The sequence below is a fragment of the Embiotoca jacksoni genome, unplaced genomic scaffold, assembly GCF_022577435.1.
Source record: "Embiotoca jacksoni isolate LCO1_2020_lvr unplaced genomic scaffold, fEmbJac1.0.p SCAF_8, whole genome shotgun sequence".
Classification (NCBI taxonomy): Eukaryota; Metazoa; Chordata; class Actinopteri; family Embiotocidae; genus Embiotoca; species Embiotoca jacksoni.
In genome coordinates, this window is record NW_027185436.1 from 19,084,081 (window position 1) to 19,100,580 (window position 16,500).

Consider the following 16,500-nt stretch of genomic DNA (forward strand, 5'->3'; position numbering starts at 1 on the left):
CTGTCGACCCCAGACAAACATACATTAATATATTAACAATGTGGATTAATTTGCTCCCTTGTCACCCTCCGCCTCCTTTCACAAGTGTGAAAGAGATGTGGGGGTTTTTTTGGGTCATCACGAGATGGATCTTAAAGGCAGTAATTGGATGCCTGAGCAGTTCCCCCTGCACAGTAGGAGGCTGGTCCATTATCTTTTACCATCGTGGAGTAATATGCTCCTGTCCAGGCTGCCCTCATCATCATTACCCATGCTGTGGATTCCTGGTGATGGAGAGGGAGCAGGAGGACAGGGCATACATCATATCTGGACTCATCAGTCTTCCTGTTCCAGCCGAGACACCAAACTGTGCTCACTCACACGAGCACTCGGAGGCATAGAGATGAGGAGAAATGAAAGCAGCCGCTTGTATTCACGCACTGCTCCAATGTATTGTTAAACAATACATCATCACCCCGGCCTTCTCTGGCCACTTCTGCTCTCGCATGATAAAGTCATCTATCAACATCTTCCAATGAATGTTTCATTTTACTCCTTTCGATTCCATTCCTTCTGTTGCAATGCACATCTTTTCTGCCAGGCAAGTGAAATCTGGAGAACCATTTATCAAACACATAGTTAGACATACAGACATGAGCACTTTCATGCTAGCTAATCCTGCAGAAATGCATCATAGGGGCAGTAATACCCTGCACGCTGTTTATCAGAATAGCACCTAGTGTACACATTGCCTAAATTACCGGATTTCAGTCGTCTAATAAGCTTAGCCACTCCACTCCACTACTGCTGCGTCTCTGTTGCACGCGCCTGCTGGTTTAATGGAACAGGATAAAACATAGCATTTTTGTCACATAGCATGCGTCATGCAGTTTAAAATAAAGGTCTGATGGATGGACCCCAAGCGAGCAATCCATTAGCATCTGCTACAGCTTAGAGGCTGGTGATGAAGTGGTAGCGCTAATTGAGGCTGCCGCCGTATGCGCACGTGGCACACAACATGTATCGCTAATTAGGACAACGGATTGTGACAAATGCTCCTCTAATCCAAGAACACAATCTGAGGTCTTGAGACTGTTAGGCTCAACATTTGCCGTGTTCCCCAACATCATTTGTCATCACAGGAGATGAAAGGTATTTGGTATACCTGACAGTCATTTTCCCTGTCTCTGTTTGTCCAGTGGGAAGTGAGTGGATGAACTACGGTACCTTTTTTTATGGCACTGCGGCACAGTTATTTTCAAAAAGAACAGTTACTGCACACCAAGCTCTACTGGCACATTCATTTGGCATCACTCAGGAGGTAACATTTCATAAGTGAAAGACTAAAAGTGAGTGGGATCATACCTTTCAAAGCTTGATCATTACAGTGACATCAGAGAATTATCAGTCACCATGAAGACAAGCTAGCCTTCCTGTCATGCTTTTAAAAGCACCTCCAGAAGTGAGGTCAGGTTGCTTGTTTACTGTGCTGTTGCAATTCTCTGAAGATGACCCCACAAAGCGTTGCGTAATTTATGGATACAAAACTGAATTTGTGTAAAGGTTTGTTTTGCTATGTCTGCAGGAAAATTGTTAAGACCTGAACCCTGTGGAACCACTTATAGTCTCGTTTCACTAATACAATGCCATAAACCTTCATGCCTGTCACAGTAGCCCTCTCAGCTCATCTAACGCTGTCAGACTGGGTGGAAAAACATTTTTTTTTACAGCAAAGCAAAAACTTGAAACGATGATGTGAAGGGCAGGATGGAGACTATCTGATCAATCACAGAGTGACGCTTATGTGTACCTCACATCTCCTCATAATTGTTAACATCCCACTTCACATTCTGGCCCACTTCTGTTCATCTTCACTTTAATCCTTACCCACTGAGGTTTGAGAGGAATGTGTTTATTTATTTATTTATTTTTTAGCAGTAATGGACTCTACAATGGAGCTGACCTTTGTGCCTGCTGAGAGGTCTGTGTCCAGAGGGCAGCTAAGCCAAGCTAAGCTGGCAGTATGGATCTCGATCAGAGACGGGTGAAGAAATCAGACAGAGAGCAGGAGGTCATCCCCCTACAGGCATGGTGTTGGCTGTTGGTGAAGAACTCTTCATCGATCGGCTGTGTGTGATAGATAATGGGCTGAAATTGAGCAGACTGGCGCAGGCAGGGTTGTTTCCCTGCCTTCTGGCCTCTGGGCCCCCACTCAATGGGCGAACAGCGGGGGCACACGCAAGGCATTGCGATACCAGAGCCAGCATCAGTCAAAGAGCCCACCAACCACCTCCCCTGAGCACCTGCAGTTCTCTCACTCATAGGCTGGTGGAGCGCTGGATGTGTCCCTGGTGCCTGACCTTGATTCTTCCAGAGCTGAATCTCACTGTCGCTGAAACCCACCAGGGACACCCACTCCTCCCTCCTGACCCACTGATCTAGATGTATTACAGGTACGATATTCATGAGAATCGCAGAGGATTCGTCCAATAAACTTAAAATGTAAGTACCTCCATGGCCAGCCATATTTTATTCACGAGCTCCCTTTCACAGCATGAGGTGCAGTTCCTGCCCACGGGGCTCCTGATGGTGGCTCCGTCCTTCTTGCACCAGCCTTCAATAATTCCTATAAATCAAATTTTGCAAGCACAGACAATAATAAGCTCTGTTAATGGACTTTCATGGACAGGTGGGTTTACAAGAGATGGCCTGAAGATGAATAGGTACAGAACCAAGTTCTATAACAGCATAAACCATCAGTGTTGTCATACCACACTGAAAATGTCTTCCTTTGCATTCTTTGTCCTCATTAGTAATAAAATGTTGGTATTATTTCAGGGAGACTTTTAAATAGATCCTTGTATTGTCAGGAATCAGGGACGATACATATTGTAATTAATATTTGTGGGGAGATTTGTCTTGTCAGCATGTCATTGTGACACTTCTCCAAAGTCAAAGTTTACCCATAAATCATGTGCACTCATAAATAATTTACAGTTGAGAGCAATTGAGTGAGACTAAAACATCAATACTTTCCATGAACTGTTGTGTGACTCCACTTGCATAACTGTACATGCAGCTCAGATGAAGGGAGTTCTTGATTCATCATTGTTTGCCCTTCTTTTGGAGGCCGTGAGGGTTAACAATTCATTCCACCGCTGAGGCCATTAAGAGCAGGGATTTCTTTTCAAGTTCATGCAGCATTTTTTTTTACTTCAGGTACAGTGGGAAGTGTCTTTTGAAGTGTTTTTTTTGTATTTATTTTTTTTATTAACATGCTGTTTTCAGAGCCTGACTGTCATCAAAAGTCAAATTCGGGACAGACATTTAGAAAGAACGCTTTATTCTTTCAATTCAGTCAGAGACACTCATGTTAAGGCTGACAAGTATTAGACGTCTGATTGTCTAACATGTTACATTTAGACTTAGGTCTTTGGGGGACCTTAGCAGCACTGAATCTACAGCCATTTGAGGCTTAGCTCAGCATAAAAAGTGGAAGCAGGGGGGAACAGGTAGCATGGTTAGCAACTTGTGGTTTTATTGGGGATTATTTGCTGGATGTTTCATTTCCAACTGCAGCTTCATTTCCTGGAGTCTTTTCATCACAGAGCGGTCACCAGGCAACCAGCAGAGACTCTAGTGGCACTGCTCCCAGCCAAGAAATTGTCCAGTAAATATCAACCAGAACTGGTCTTTTCTGCATTGCAGTTAGTTTTCGGCTTGAACAAACAAGACTCGCATATTAATTAGTGAGCTTTTGAAGTGCCGATTGGTGAATTTCCCACTGTTTTCCCCTGCTTGCAGTCTTAAGGCTAAGCTTAGGTAATTGGCTTCTGGTGGAAGAATCATGTTACTGCACAGACATGAGAGTTGTGTCAATCTTCTTGTCTAACTCTTTGAAAAAGTAAAGTTACATTAAATCTGAGTTTACCTGTGGGGTGGTGGGGAGGGCAGCAAACAGCAGTGGATCTACGGATATGGACATGAATGTGTATTAACAGTGTTATACTGAGAAGTGTAACCATACTGTATTTATAGCCATATTGTACCATTGCTTAAATGTTATTGGGACATAATTAGTCAACTGCTAATCAACACAGCAAATTTCTGGAGTGAAATATCCTGGAGTTAAATAGAGTTTGATTTTGGGAGTTTATTTTCTAAGTTAGACTACAGCTTGTGTTCAGTGTTACTTTCTGGTGGGGTAATATTTTGGTGTTCTTTCGTTGAGTGTTAAGGAGCATGATTCAACATGACTCCCGGTGTTGACTGCACAGCTTTGTTGCCGTATCAGCATTCCCTAGCATGCCTTGGTTATTCCTTCGTAACTTTTGAGAATAAAGCAACCAAATTAAATCTAAGTGAGGGGCAGAGATGATATTTTGTTTTGTTAAAACATGCTGTTTATTAATATTTCAATGAAGACATAATGATAAATAAAATGGGGCTATCATTCAAAACCATAAGTGGACAAAGTAGGAACGTAACATACACCAATCACAGTGGCAATAAAACTTTGTTTAGTTTGAAACTTGTTACACATAGTTTTCATGCGGCAGTAATTGTTGCACACTGCATATAATCACAATGCATATAATTGTTAACTATAAATTTGTGACGAATATGTTGTTATTTTGTTGTCAGTCTTACCTAAAACCTTTATAGTGTGATGAAATTTGAACTCCATGACTGTCAAACAATACATACTTTGAAGTGTTGACTGTAAACACTGTGAAAGAGTTCACATTCAAACAACTCAAGGTTAAAGTAAAATTTACTCCCAAAGAGTTCAGGTTCAACTCCTGAAAAGTGTTAAAAATCAACTCAGATTTGTTCTCTGCTTGAGAGTGAATTTGATGGTCTTACATGTACAAGCAAAAAGAGTTGATTTGAACTCAGATAGTTCATTCGAAAAATGTGAATTTGCTGTGATAAATGGGTGCAGTATTTTTGAATTGTGAATGTAACAGCTAATGCAAATCAACAAGGGAAACACTATGCTATTGTTATGCAAGGTGTAACTAATAAAAAAGGAAGTAAATGTATATATACCTCCTGTCTTATTCAGAATTTTGTATTCATATATTTGAGATGAGCCACAATCTACCGTCATACACCCCTTTATAACAGCAGCCACCATAACGATTCAGCTTTCTCACATATGACCATTTGTGTGGTTCATCTCTACCATGAGCGTTGACAGGGAATGAGGTGCCCTTTCTATAATGTCTCTTAATTATTGACTGAGGTACCTACTTAAGTGGCCCTCGACATTACCTCTAATTCTGAGGCGCCAATTCATCCTGTCCATGTCCTCGACATGATCTCTCATTACATCTCCTTTTAAACTGAGCAGATCAACTATCAAAGCAGCCATCGAGTCCAGTTAATCTTCCCTCTGCCAGACACAGCCAACGGTAATGAGCAGATCAGATCTCTGACCGGCATGTACCTCAGACAGGGCGCTGCTACTGAAAAGCAGTTAGATGGTGTTTTAGGAGGCAGCGAAGGATGACCGCCAAATGGAGATGGGCCCCGGTATGCTGCACACTGCAGCCGCCTTTATCCCATCACCCAGGAAGAAACAAGGAAAAAGGGGGAAATGAAGACAGGAGAGTAACTGGTTCTTTCTTGGAGGAGCAAGAGAGGGAAGAGAAAAGAAAGGGGAGCAAGAGTGAGGCCCTCATTAAAAGGCAGTGTGTTGGCTTCACAACCATCCCACCACTTCAATGCGCTGTCATGCCGTGATGTATCGCTCTGCATGGTGCTACCAAGGCCTTTATTCCCACTCTCCTCCATGTTTCTCGCTTCTAGCCAATTAAACGCCCACTGGAATAGAGGGGAGGAAGTGCCACATTGAGCATTGCACAATATGGAGAGAAGAACTGATGAAAGGACGCGTCTCTTTTAGTCTGCTTAATAGCTCCAGGACACTGTCTGAGTGGCATTTAATGTCTACATCCTATTATTCACTATCCATGCCCTCCCATTCTAACTTCCTCACACGTATGCATATTTTATCGCCAAGGGATGAAAATGTTTATCAGAACTATGAATATTTCATTTACTATAAATTGGCTGACTATTGGCATACTTCATTGCCCTTTTAATGCTTTTGCTCTTGAAATGACATGCAGCATCATAATGAGACTCGTGTCCAATGACAAGTCATCGATCACGGTAGTAAAAGCACCAGATTAGGTGTTTTGTCTTATTAGGATTAGAGGTTTCAGCTCAGGCATTGTGGTTCATCGCGACAGCCTGTTGGCTTTAGGACAACAGCAACAGTGCCGGGCTGACATAAACAGGTGCACCACCCTCTCTTTGTTCTGCTACACCATGAATAATGCAGCCCCCAAAAATCCTCAACTCAACACTGTGTTTGACCTGTTCATTTGTACCTGTAGCCGGGATGCTGGGGTCAGAATGTGGATGTGTTAGTGCAGGGCGAAGGGAGGCAGAAGCTAATCGCCACACCAGAATGGCCAGATTTGCTACTTCGCATGCTGCCCGTGTCACTCAGGCTGACACCATAAATCTCACTTATTTTCAGATCCAGCCGAGGCACAGGCAGAAATTACAGCCCAGAACATATTACCAGCCACAGCAGCGTGCTGAATGCTAACAGAGAGATCCTTGATAAAGCAGACAAGCACTTCTCTCACAGATTATTGAACAGATAGACTCCTATCTGTAGGATTCGAGGGGGCAGATTGGCTAGTAAGTAAATCACAAACAGGTGACAATCAAATGAACATGCACGTTAATCAGAAATGTCTTTTAAGATTTTAATGAAGGCTTTTGTATCATTCTCATCTGTATAAATTCCATACTGGAGGCGGTGGATGAAAAAGTATTCAGATCCTTTATTTATATAAAATTACGTGTAGAGCAGTGTAAAATATTTTTACACTGCTCTATATATATATATATATGGTGAAGTAATTCATTCAGACATTTACAGTTATGACACACGTCATTGTGCATTATTTTGCAGCAAGACTGCCTTGTATTTTCCGACATACAACATGCACTGTGTGTCATGGAAAATCCACGGCCTCATTAATCTTGAAATAACATGCCATAATCTTGAGCAAACGAGTACATTCCCAACAGGCTCCAGCTATCCTGCAATGGATGTGTAATGTGCTGGGTTATTATTTGATACTAAGGAAGATAGGTTTATGACTGCATATAAACCATACAGGCAGCTTGTTATCAAGGGCTTCTATTAGTTCTTTATTAGATCTTGTCCTTTCTGATGTGATGGTGCTTATTAACATCTTTACATTCTGCAAGCAGCTCATAAATAATCACAAATGCTTCATGTAGCTCCGTTTAATATTCTAAAATAAAGTGCCATAAAAGCAAAGAAGTTACAGAGCTACTGTTATAATATATTTTTGTTGCATTTCCCTTTAGGATACCCACAATCTAAAATAAGAAACTGACATAATACAAACTCATCAGCTGATGGACAAATGTTTCCAGTTTTATGGACCCATACTTCATTGTGACTTCATTCGGACTGCTTTAAGCTGCTGATATGCACCACTGGTCTCCATTTTGTGTTTAATTGTGCTGTCTATGGCGGAGTGTGTGGACCACGATGCATTATCGTGGGATCCCGCTGTGGCTTATTACTGCCAGGCTCTGCTCTCTGTTGCTCTTAACCTGCTGGGTCATTTCCAGCTGCTGTAATCTAACATTAGCCTCTGCTTTCACCAGGTCCCAACCATTTACCCCATCATGTATTATAGATGACCCTCTGGAAATGGAGGAATCCCAGCAGACATGGAATTAATTTACAGCAATCCTCAATTTTAGGGGAATTGAATCAAAGTCAGCGGCACAGTGAGAGGGGGGTTTATATTGCTATAAAACATTGTCACAGTCTATAAAATTGTAATGAAAAGCCATTTGAAGATTAAGTGTTTTTTGTGATTCATTGGTATCTCTTGGCTCAGCTAATAATCATTTCACTCCAAAGCTGAATAGTCTTACAAACGACCAGGCTGCTTTCAATCAAACTTAATCCTCCTTTTCTCTCTTTTTTTGTATAAGTCCAATTTGCAAGCTCACAAACACAAGGGGAAGCCTTTAGAAACCAAGTTGACGGAGCAGTGTGCAAACACACATGAATAAAGACAGGAAGTAAGACACTGTAGATGGGGCCTGTCTGTGCTTGTCAGGTTTAGTGATATTACTCGAAACAAATGTGACATTTAATTCAACAGAGTTAGATTTCTCTGTTAAAAGAAAAATAATAGTGGCTAAACGTCTTCAGTGCTGGCAGAGCTTCAATACAGTGGGGACAAAGATGGATGCCTTGGGGTTGCCGCCTTTTGAAAATAAGGAAATTGGAGCAGGGCTTTTGTGTAAGACCATGCAAGTAGCAGAACAAAAACAGCTTGCAATGAGAGGCTTTTGTCATGCTTTACAATTAGCTAAAGTCATTTCAGTTCACCAATTGCAAGAAGTGTGTCTGTTGTACAGTACGACGACTGAAAAGTAGACTTTGACCTCGATAGCAGCTATTTACTGTGGTGCCCAGGGTTTTGTAGCAATTTGTATAATTGAAGTGCAATTTCTTTGGGCTGAATAGACAGAAGGGACAATCCAATGTGCATTGCTAACTGTAGAGAGAAAAAGTTACCTCGGACTTATCTTAATTGGCCCCAATTATCTTCTGTGACAATACCGGTGTGTGTGTGTGTGTGTGTGTGTGTGTGTGTGTGTGTGTGCGTGTGCGTGTGCGTGTGAATGTTAGAGAGAGAGAGAGAGAGAGAGAGAGAGAGATATATGTGTGTATCTGTAATGAAAGGTTAAGAGTTCTGTTCTGAGTAATGAAGCTGTGCCATTAAACTTAAAGAACCAGGACTGTTGAGACCACTGAGGTCATTTACATTTACTGAGAGTACCTCCATGGCAGTCCAGAGTCAGGTAGCATTTGGTGCTTTTTTTACATAGAGCCTTGTTAAGACTGATTGGGCAGTAAGTACTCATTTACACAAGATGGCCCTGACTAGTCTTGGCGGGTTAAGTTTCACTATGATTTTTATAAACTATGTGTTGAATATATTATTCTCCCATAAAAAGGCAAAATGCAGTAATTATATTTTTTGTCATTTTATGAACAAGGCACATCAAATCTATCTAAAAATGGATATAGTTTCAAGGTCTGAAAAGTGAAGGCAAAGCAAAAGTGCCTTAAAATGCAAAACCACTGAGGGCCAATAGTGGCTGGCCTCTAAAAATCTTTAGCTTTAACAGATGCCCATTCAAAAAGTGTCAACTTCTGTCAGGAAATATAACTTCAGTAAATGTTTTACATTTGTCATTGTGGTGTCATTACATTAGATACCTTCCCTTTGATCAGTGTTTTGGTGTTCCTTCTGAAAATATTTCCTTTATTATTTAGATAATAGGCCTCAAAGAGAGGTATGTTTCAGTATATGGTTGACGATATAGGTGGGCCGGCGTAGTGCCCTCAGGTTCTCAGTCAGATCAACCCACCACCTCCCCCACCACACACACACACACACACACACACACACACACTCCTCCCCAGCACGTCCAAACATGGTCACCTCTTGGTCCAAAAGAACAAGATGACGGCAGTCAAAAAGTCAGACTTGGAGGCTTCAAAATGTCAGTTCACAAACCATTGGGTAACGTCACTTTGGGTTGCCACTTGACAAGAAAGCTAAAAGAACAATATGTTGGTGGACATGACATTTTCTCTCTGCGGTCTTAGAAACTTATTCGAAGGCATTGTGGAGTGACTGCAAGTTATTATGTAGGTTCTACTAGTAAGAACTCTTACCATGTAATTACAACTTCACAAGCGGCAGGTAATAAGCAACCATCAGCGAGTACAAAGAGGGTCATCTAATTGCAGTTGGCCCACAACTACATGAATAAAAAGCTGGATAAACCCTGGCATTGGAAACACTCAGTGACTTCATGTTGTGCTTCCATGTTGGGTTTCTGATGAGGTGTAAGAGCAGAGAAGGAGCATGATTCATGGAGAATTTCTCGTATAAAAAAGCACAAGTTATTTTCTGTCATAATATTTTTTTTTCAGCTCTTAATTTTGTAATTTTATTCTCCTGTCATTTATTAAACCAACTAAAACTTTGATCCACTGATATATAATCCCACTGACTAGCCAAATACAGTGCTGGCTGGCTGACGAGCACATCAGAAAGGGTGCTTTCTTCTTCCCAATGATTAGAATAACTCCCAAACATCTATGGTTAATTTCAGCTAACAATGGGAACAAAATTCTGCATGTTGTACCTTTAAAAATGACTTTATCTTTTTTTCTACAGACCAAAAACCCAAAGGGAAGTTCAAACTAAATTCCAGTTGGGCAGTGGACCCAACACGATCAAATTTCTGTGAAAAAACATGCACTTTCAGCTGCTGTAACAACATCCTGGATAATGAGCTCACCAGCTGCCATCGCTTATTAGCTGTCCACCCAGCAGCAGTTCTAGCTTCACAGCAGTTTACCCAATAATCACTAATTCAGTGGTGATTGTGCAGATCCTCTTGAGGTCATTTTCAGTACCACTTGTAAGTCATACATTTTATATTATTTCTGAGCTGGTAATTACTGTTACTGTTGGGTGGATTAAAAACCTGCTGGGCTCTCTGCCAGTACTTTGTTGATCTCTGTTTTCCTTTGTGTCTCCAGGACTCTGAGATTTTGAACACCGCCGTCCTGACTGGAAAGACAGTGGCTGTCCCAGTGAAGGTGGTGACCATTGGAGTAGACGCCTCTGTTACAGATGTCTCCGAAGCAGTAAAGTGTCGCTCGACAGAAGAGGATGTGGTCAAGGTCAGTAAGATGAAACAAGCCTCTGCATCTCTGCTTTCATAAAAACAACATGCTGTCGGCTGCTCCGTATTCTATAGATTTTTGTTGATGTTTGTCAAAGTCTGGCATAGATTCAAAAAAATGTTTTTACATTAGCAGCTAAAACATTGTGCAGCATCAATGAGGAAAAAGCAAAAAAGGATCCTGCATGTGATAATGGATGGGGACATTGTTTCTTTTCCGTTTCTGTTCAGCATGTAAAAGGTCTTTGTCAATGAATCTCGGTTAAAAATAAGTGATGTCACATTTTGTACATTTTGTAATTTACCAGCAAATTACATTTAAGTGGTTGATATTTAATCAGTTAAAACATGAATAATGAATCATTTAAAATGTGTGCATTACATTAACAGTAATAGCCTTGACTTTTCAAGTCAGTCATGTTTTTTAGAGAGACTCAAAAGACCTGCAGGAATTACTATAAAAACTGAAAAAGGATTTACTACAAATGTGTGCATTTAATGAATAATTTCAGACCATGGAGATATTGTGAAGCTTTGTAGAAATCGTACTGTAAGTGTTAGAATTAGATGAGAAGATCTATGTTTAGCACATCTATATAAATCCTCCAGAAAGGATAAACAAACACAGGCAAACAACATGAAAGAGTGTGTTTGATATGCAACGACTACTGACAAGTTCTTCTTTATTTGTATACCCCCCTTTCAAACCTGGGGCACAAGGCGCAACGGAGTAAAAAGTCCTTTACAGTGTTATAAAGTTGAGCCCTGGTATCAGTGGCTTCGCTCTGCAAACAAAAGAAGTCATTCTGCTGCAGAATCCTAAAGACTCTACGAAAACCCGGAGGCAAAAAAAAATCATTCTTCGGTCTATTTCCAAGTCTAAACAGCTGAGATGTTGCTCCATGTCAAGAAGGGATTGTAAACAGATCAAACTCGTGTGGTAAACACTAATAAGTTATAATGAAACACAACCGAAAACCAGAGAATATTCTGCCACATTGAACATTGAACATCGAATATCATGTCTGATACGTGACTTCGGGGCACTTAAGTGTGCTTCAGAGGGAAATTAAGCCGACAAGAAGGTTTAAAAAAAAAAAAAAAAAAGCCACAGCTGCCGCTGACATCTCTCTCTGGGTCAAAGGGTTACTGCTCAGGGAAGTTCGCCTCTAATCATAGCCTGCGATGGCATGTGTGTAAACATTATTAACTTATCTAAATTTTACTTAGTGATTTAGCAATAAATAAACACAGAGTGACATTAAACCTGAATTATGAATCACTGTGCACATTAAATTATGCATCTACTTCCTTGTGGCCTCAATTACAGTGAATTCAAAAGACATACCTCAGGTCACATGTTGTTGTTTTTTTAAAACCTCTTTGGAGATTTGTCTTATTCACACTAATTTGATCTGACACGTGTAGGCAGCAATATGGCTGTGCCATCATTATTTTGCACGCACATTTTGTTTTTTCTGGATTAACATTTTGACAGTTGAGTTTAGGGCCCGTACATGTTGCCGGGTTCACAGTTTGAGCTGTGTGGGCTGTGTTTGTGTGTATCTGGAAGGATAGGAGGGCCTCTACTACTCATTATACAGCTTTACATGTTGCAGCTACATACAGCGAGGTCATTCAAAAAGTCAATACTTCAAGGAGAAAGGGGTCGCGTCCCGGGATCATCATCACCCAACTCTGCAGTTGCCCTCAGTTCTGTGCAGCGTTGTAGCATCATTCAGGTCAATGTTTTGGGCTCTGTGGCCTCAAATTTACTGTTTTGATTCACTTGCAGGTCTCTGGTTACTTCGTGCTTACAAATTCGAAAGTACAAATGGAAAAATATTTTAGTAGTTCACACAAAAAGAATAGTTAAGACTACAGCAGGACAATCATACCCCACAGTTGTATATTTATAAGTTTTCATGGAAAATATTCCATCTTCACTGAAGCCATGAACGGAAGGTCATGTTATGAGCAAGCTTTTACAACTCCTGCTTACCATGGAGCGAGGGTTGTGAACACGGTTCTGTATTCTGTATTTTACAAAATTATAATAGTAGGGCAGTTCGAAAATTGTATGTGCAGAGCTTCCTCTTGCATTGAGGTGAGTTTTGTAGCTTGTGCAGCGTAGTCTGAGTGGCTTAATTGCTTCTGCCAAGTATACAAGCCAGAGCTAGACTCACCCCACCTTCATGCTCCCTACTCCCATCGCTCATATCTGCTGTGGATTGTATCTGTCTGGTGAGTTGTTAATTTCCTGGGCTTGATCCAGAGACAGCCTTAATGTCCTCTGTAAGTATTCTCCCGTTAGCTGCCTAATGTGTCTGATTAATGTGGCAGCGGATCCTCCTGGACGTTTATGATACTTTGCGAAGCAGAATGATGGAGGCTGTGTAATTCACAGAGACAGTCGCACTCTGAGTTTGGCACAGCTCACATCCAGGCAGGGAGGGTGTATGAGGGGTTAAAGAGGCTGCTGATTAAGAGGTGATGCCCTTTTATGTTAAAATATTGATTTGAGGCTATGTTGGCCAACTAGGCAGCACAGCAGGAAGGTGTAAGCACGTCACTGTAATGTGCTGGGACGGCTGGATGTCAGCTGCCATGTTCTCCATAATTGTTTCTGCTTAGATTGTTTGGGAGTAGATCGAAGAAATGCCAGCAGGCAGTTAATTTCCCTGTCATGAGACACACTGTAGCACAGCTGTGTTAATAAATCCCACACTCATTTCCTAATTCTTTTTACTACAACAGAAAACGTCACACCATTTTTATGAATTTGGCGAAAAATAAGACAGATAAGACTGATAATGATATTTGTTAGCAGCCTCTGATTTATTGATCATTCATATCGCCATTTGATATGAATAATGAGCCACACATGGAGCCCAGTCAGGTGTTACGCAGTCTGCAACCCACCCGCTCGTGCAGACAGGTTTGCAGAGTCCAAACGAAGAGAAGTCTGAGATGAAGGGGCTGTCAAAGGCACTTCAGTCTCAACAGATTGAGCATAGTGAGAGAAAAAGAGGAGAACAACGAGCTCCGATAAGGGGCAGGGACTCCTCTGACATCTTTATCAGTTCAAACACACTGTCACACCCGCAGCCCTGACGGAGTCCAATCTGCTCCATAACTGACTGTAGCCAGGGGAGGGACGTCGCCCTTGTAGAAATGTTCAAAAGCTTCATTAAGCAACTCCGTCAGTCCTGGTTACATTGCAGTGTTGTGCAGCGCACGAGCGTGAGCAAGGAACTACTTTGTATGTTCTCTTTATTCACTGAAATAACATCGAGGAAATACCCATTGATCCCGAATGTGTTCACTTGAAAATGCAGGGCTTGTGGAGTCCTTAAGTAAAGCTCTCTGGTTGGCTGTAGAAGCAGCTGCTGCTTTTCAGATTCTTCACCGGTCTTCTTCTCGGTCTCTGGACATAAAGTTCACTGAATTTGTTAGCATGCTGTCGGAGGAGATAATGTTTTTGTACAATTTCAGAATGGTTACCTCCCCTCTAAAAGGAAATGCTTCTCGAGTTATAATACATTTTTGTGAAGTAATTTGTGTAGATTGCTAAAAAAAAATTAATTATCAATACGAAGAAATGTAAGTTTATTTTCTTGTTTCTGCTGTGACAACGCTTCCAACATGAATATTCTACTTAAAATCAGTGTTCACGTTAGCAGGCTAGGCTAACTGCACTAGATTTTGATTTTGAGAGGAATCCATACTTACCAGCCAGTTGGATCCTTACAAAAGGACACATTTGTGTAATAATCAACACTAGTGGTGTTTTTGAAAAACTGTAAGTCCTCTCTCAGCCACGTGTGCCCTCAAATGTCAGTAAAACACTTGAAAAGGAAACCACCCATCCAGAGACTTAGGGCCTGATTTACTAAGATCTCAAATAAAGGGTACTAAACTGCGTGTTTTTTCCAAAACTTTGCACATTGTTTTTGCACGCGTTTTGCAGGTGATTTACTAAGAATATTTACGTCACTGATATCAGGTGCAAATCCCTGTATTTAAATGAGGGGTTTGCATATGTTGAAGTGATTCCAGCAATGGAAAACAAAGCGACCGAAAAAGGAAAAGGAAATCTGATCCCATTGAAATTAAGAAATATAAAAATAGCAAGAACAAAACGCTATATATGAGATTATCAGCAAGGAAGTCAATACTGTGGGAAAAACAAAAAGGCGAAAAAAACGGCTAAATAATAAAACGTCGGCAATCAAACAGTGCGGGATGGTGGATGAGATGTTTCTAACCAACACTGAGCAGCAGGTCCAGCTCTTTCTGTGATGGTGAATTAGTCTCAATAAATGTCGCAAAAAATTCTGTCATTGTTGGTATTTTGTGGCTCCTCCTTGTTGGCTGTAAATCACCATTCAGTTCACTGAAAAACTCAGAAAGGTCATTGCTGGACAAACGATATGTCAAAATAATTTTTTGCCTCTGACATCTCAGAAATGTTTAAATGGTTTGCTTTCCTGCGTCTCCTTCTCACCACAACAATAAGAGCAGCCGTCTCTCCAGATTTGCGCACCTGATTAATACGTTCCTTTCAGTCGTACTAAAATACACACGCAAGCACTTCTCCTATTTCTACTTTTAGGTTTAGTAAATATCGTTGCAGGTGCTAAATGTATGTATTCGCGCCCCAGTATTTTGCACGTTCAAGTAGAAATGCCCAATATTACATATGCATGCAGACAAACACGCAAAATGGACAAGGTGTGTTAAATTGCACATTTGAAAGATGCAATCCTCACAGCACGTCGTTAGTAGATCAGCTTGGACATATTTTTGCAGGTAATGTGAAGTTTGCACGTGATTTTACACAAGCAAACCTTTAGTAAATCAGTCCCTTAATGCATACAAATATGGTAAAAATTGTTTTACCAATTTTTAAAGTATTTATACATCCTCGCATCATGTTTATTCTTTGATGTCTTTCTTCAGTTTGCAGCAGTCTGTTTACATTATTGTGTCTACACGGATGTAAGCAGAAGAAATCAACCGGAAGGTCTCTAATGACTGTTTAATCAAGCCAACACCATGATAATTGCATCCAACCATGCACAGGTTTTCCAGGAACGCTACTAGATCAGCCAGTGAGCTCGCGCCGGTGCAGATTGTAAAATCAATGCAGCAAATCTCTAAATATCTACTTTTATTTATACAAAACGGCCAAATTAAGTTTCCACAGTACCCCAAAAACTCTACTGCTGGCTTCACGCTGGAGTCGAAGAGTGAATGAGGCTCCCACAAAGCACAGAATAGAATGTGTCACGCACAAAGTTTTCTTCCTGGTCACAGAGGATCTGCTGCCACAGCTTCATGATGAATGGCTGTTTGTGGTTTTATCTCACAGTGGAGAAATAACTTGGAAGTAGAAAAAAAGATATTTCCCCAGACCATGTAATTCTATCTGGCTCCAGCTAGTAGTAGTCTGCTATATGATGGGATCAATAAGATTGACAAAGTGCCTGAAGAAAACCCAACTGCTTATCTCCGTTTAAGATGTACTGATTAATTACCTCTGCAAGTGTGTGTGTGTGTGTGTGTGTGTGTGTGTGTGTGTGTGTGCGTGCGCGTGCGTGCGTGCGCGTGCGTGTGTGTTGAGTATCCCTATTAAGACCATCAAAAAACACTATATAGTACTTGAACAGG

The 16,500-nt window shown here is 41.0% G+C and overlaps 1 protein-coding gene across 2 annotated transcripts in view; it reads left to right on the plus strand.

Annotated features, from left to right (window-relative positions):
• LOC138191853 (transmembrane protein 132C) overlaps nt 1-16,500 on the plus strand; it is a 125,330-nt gene that overhangs the window by 96,318 nt on the left and 12,512 nt on the right. For both annotated transcript variants that reach the window (XM_069138905.1, XM_069138906.1), the window contains exon 5: nt 10,682-10,825. In XM_069138905.1, the coding sequence (XP_068995006.1) occupies nt 10,682-10,825 (144 nt within the window). The remainder of the gene's footprint in view (nt 1-10,681; nt 10,826-16,500) is intronic.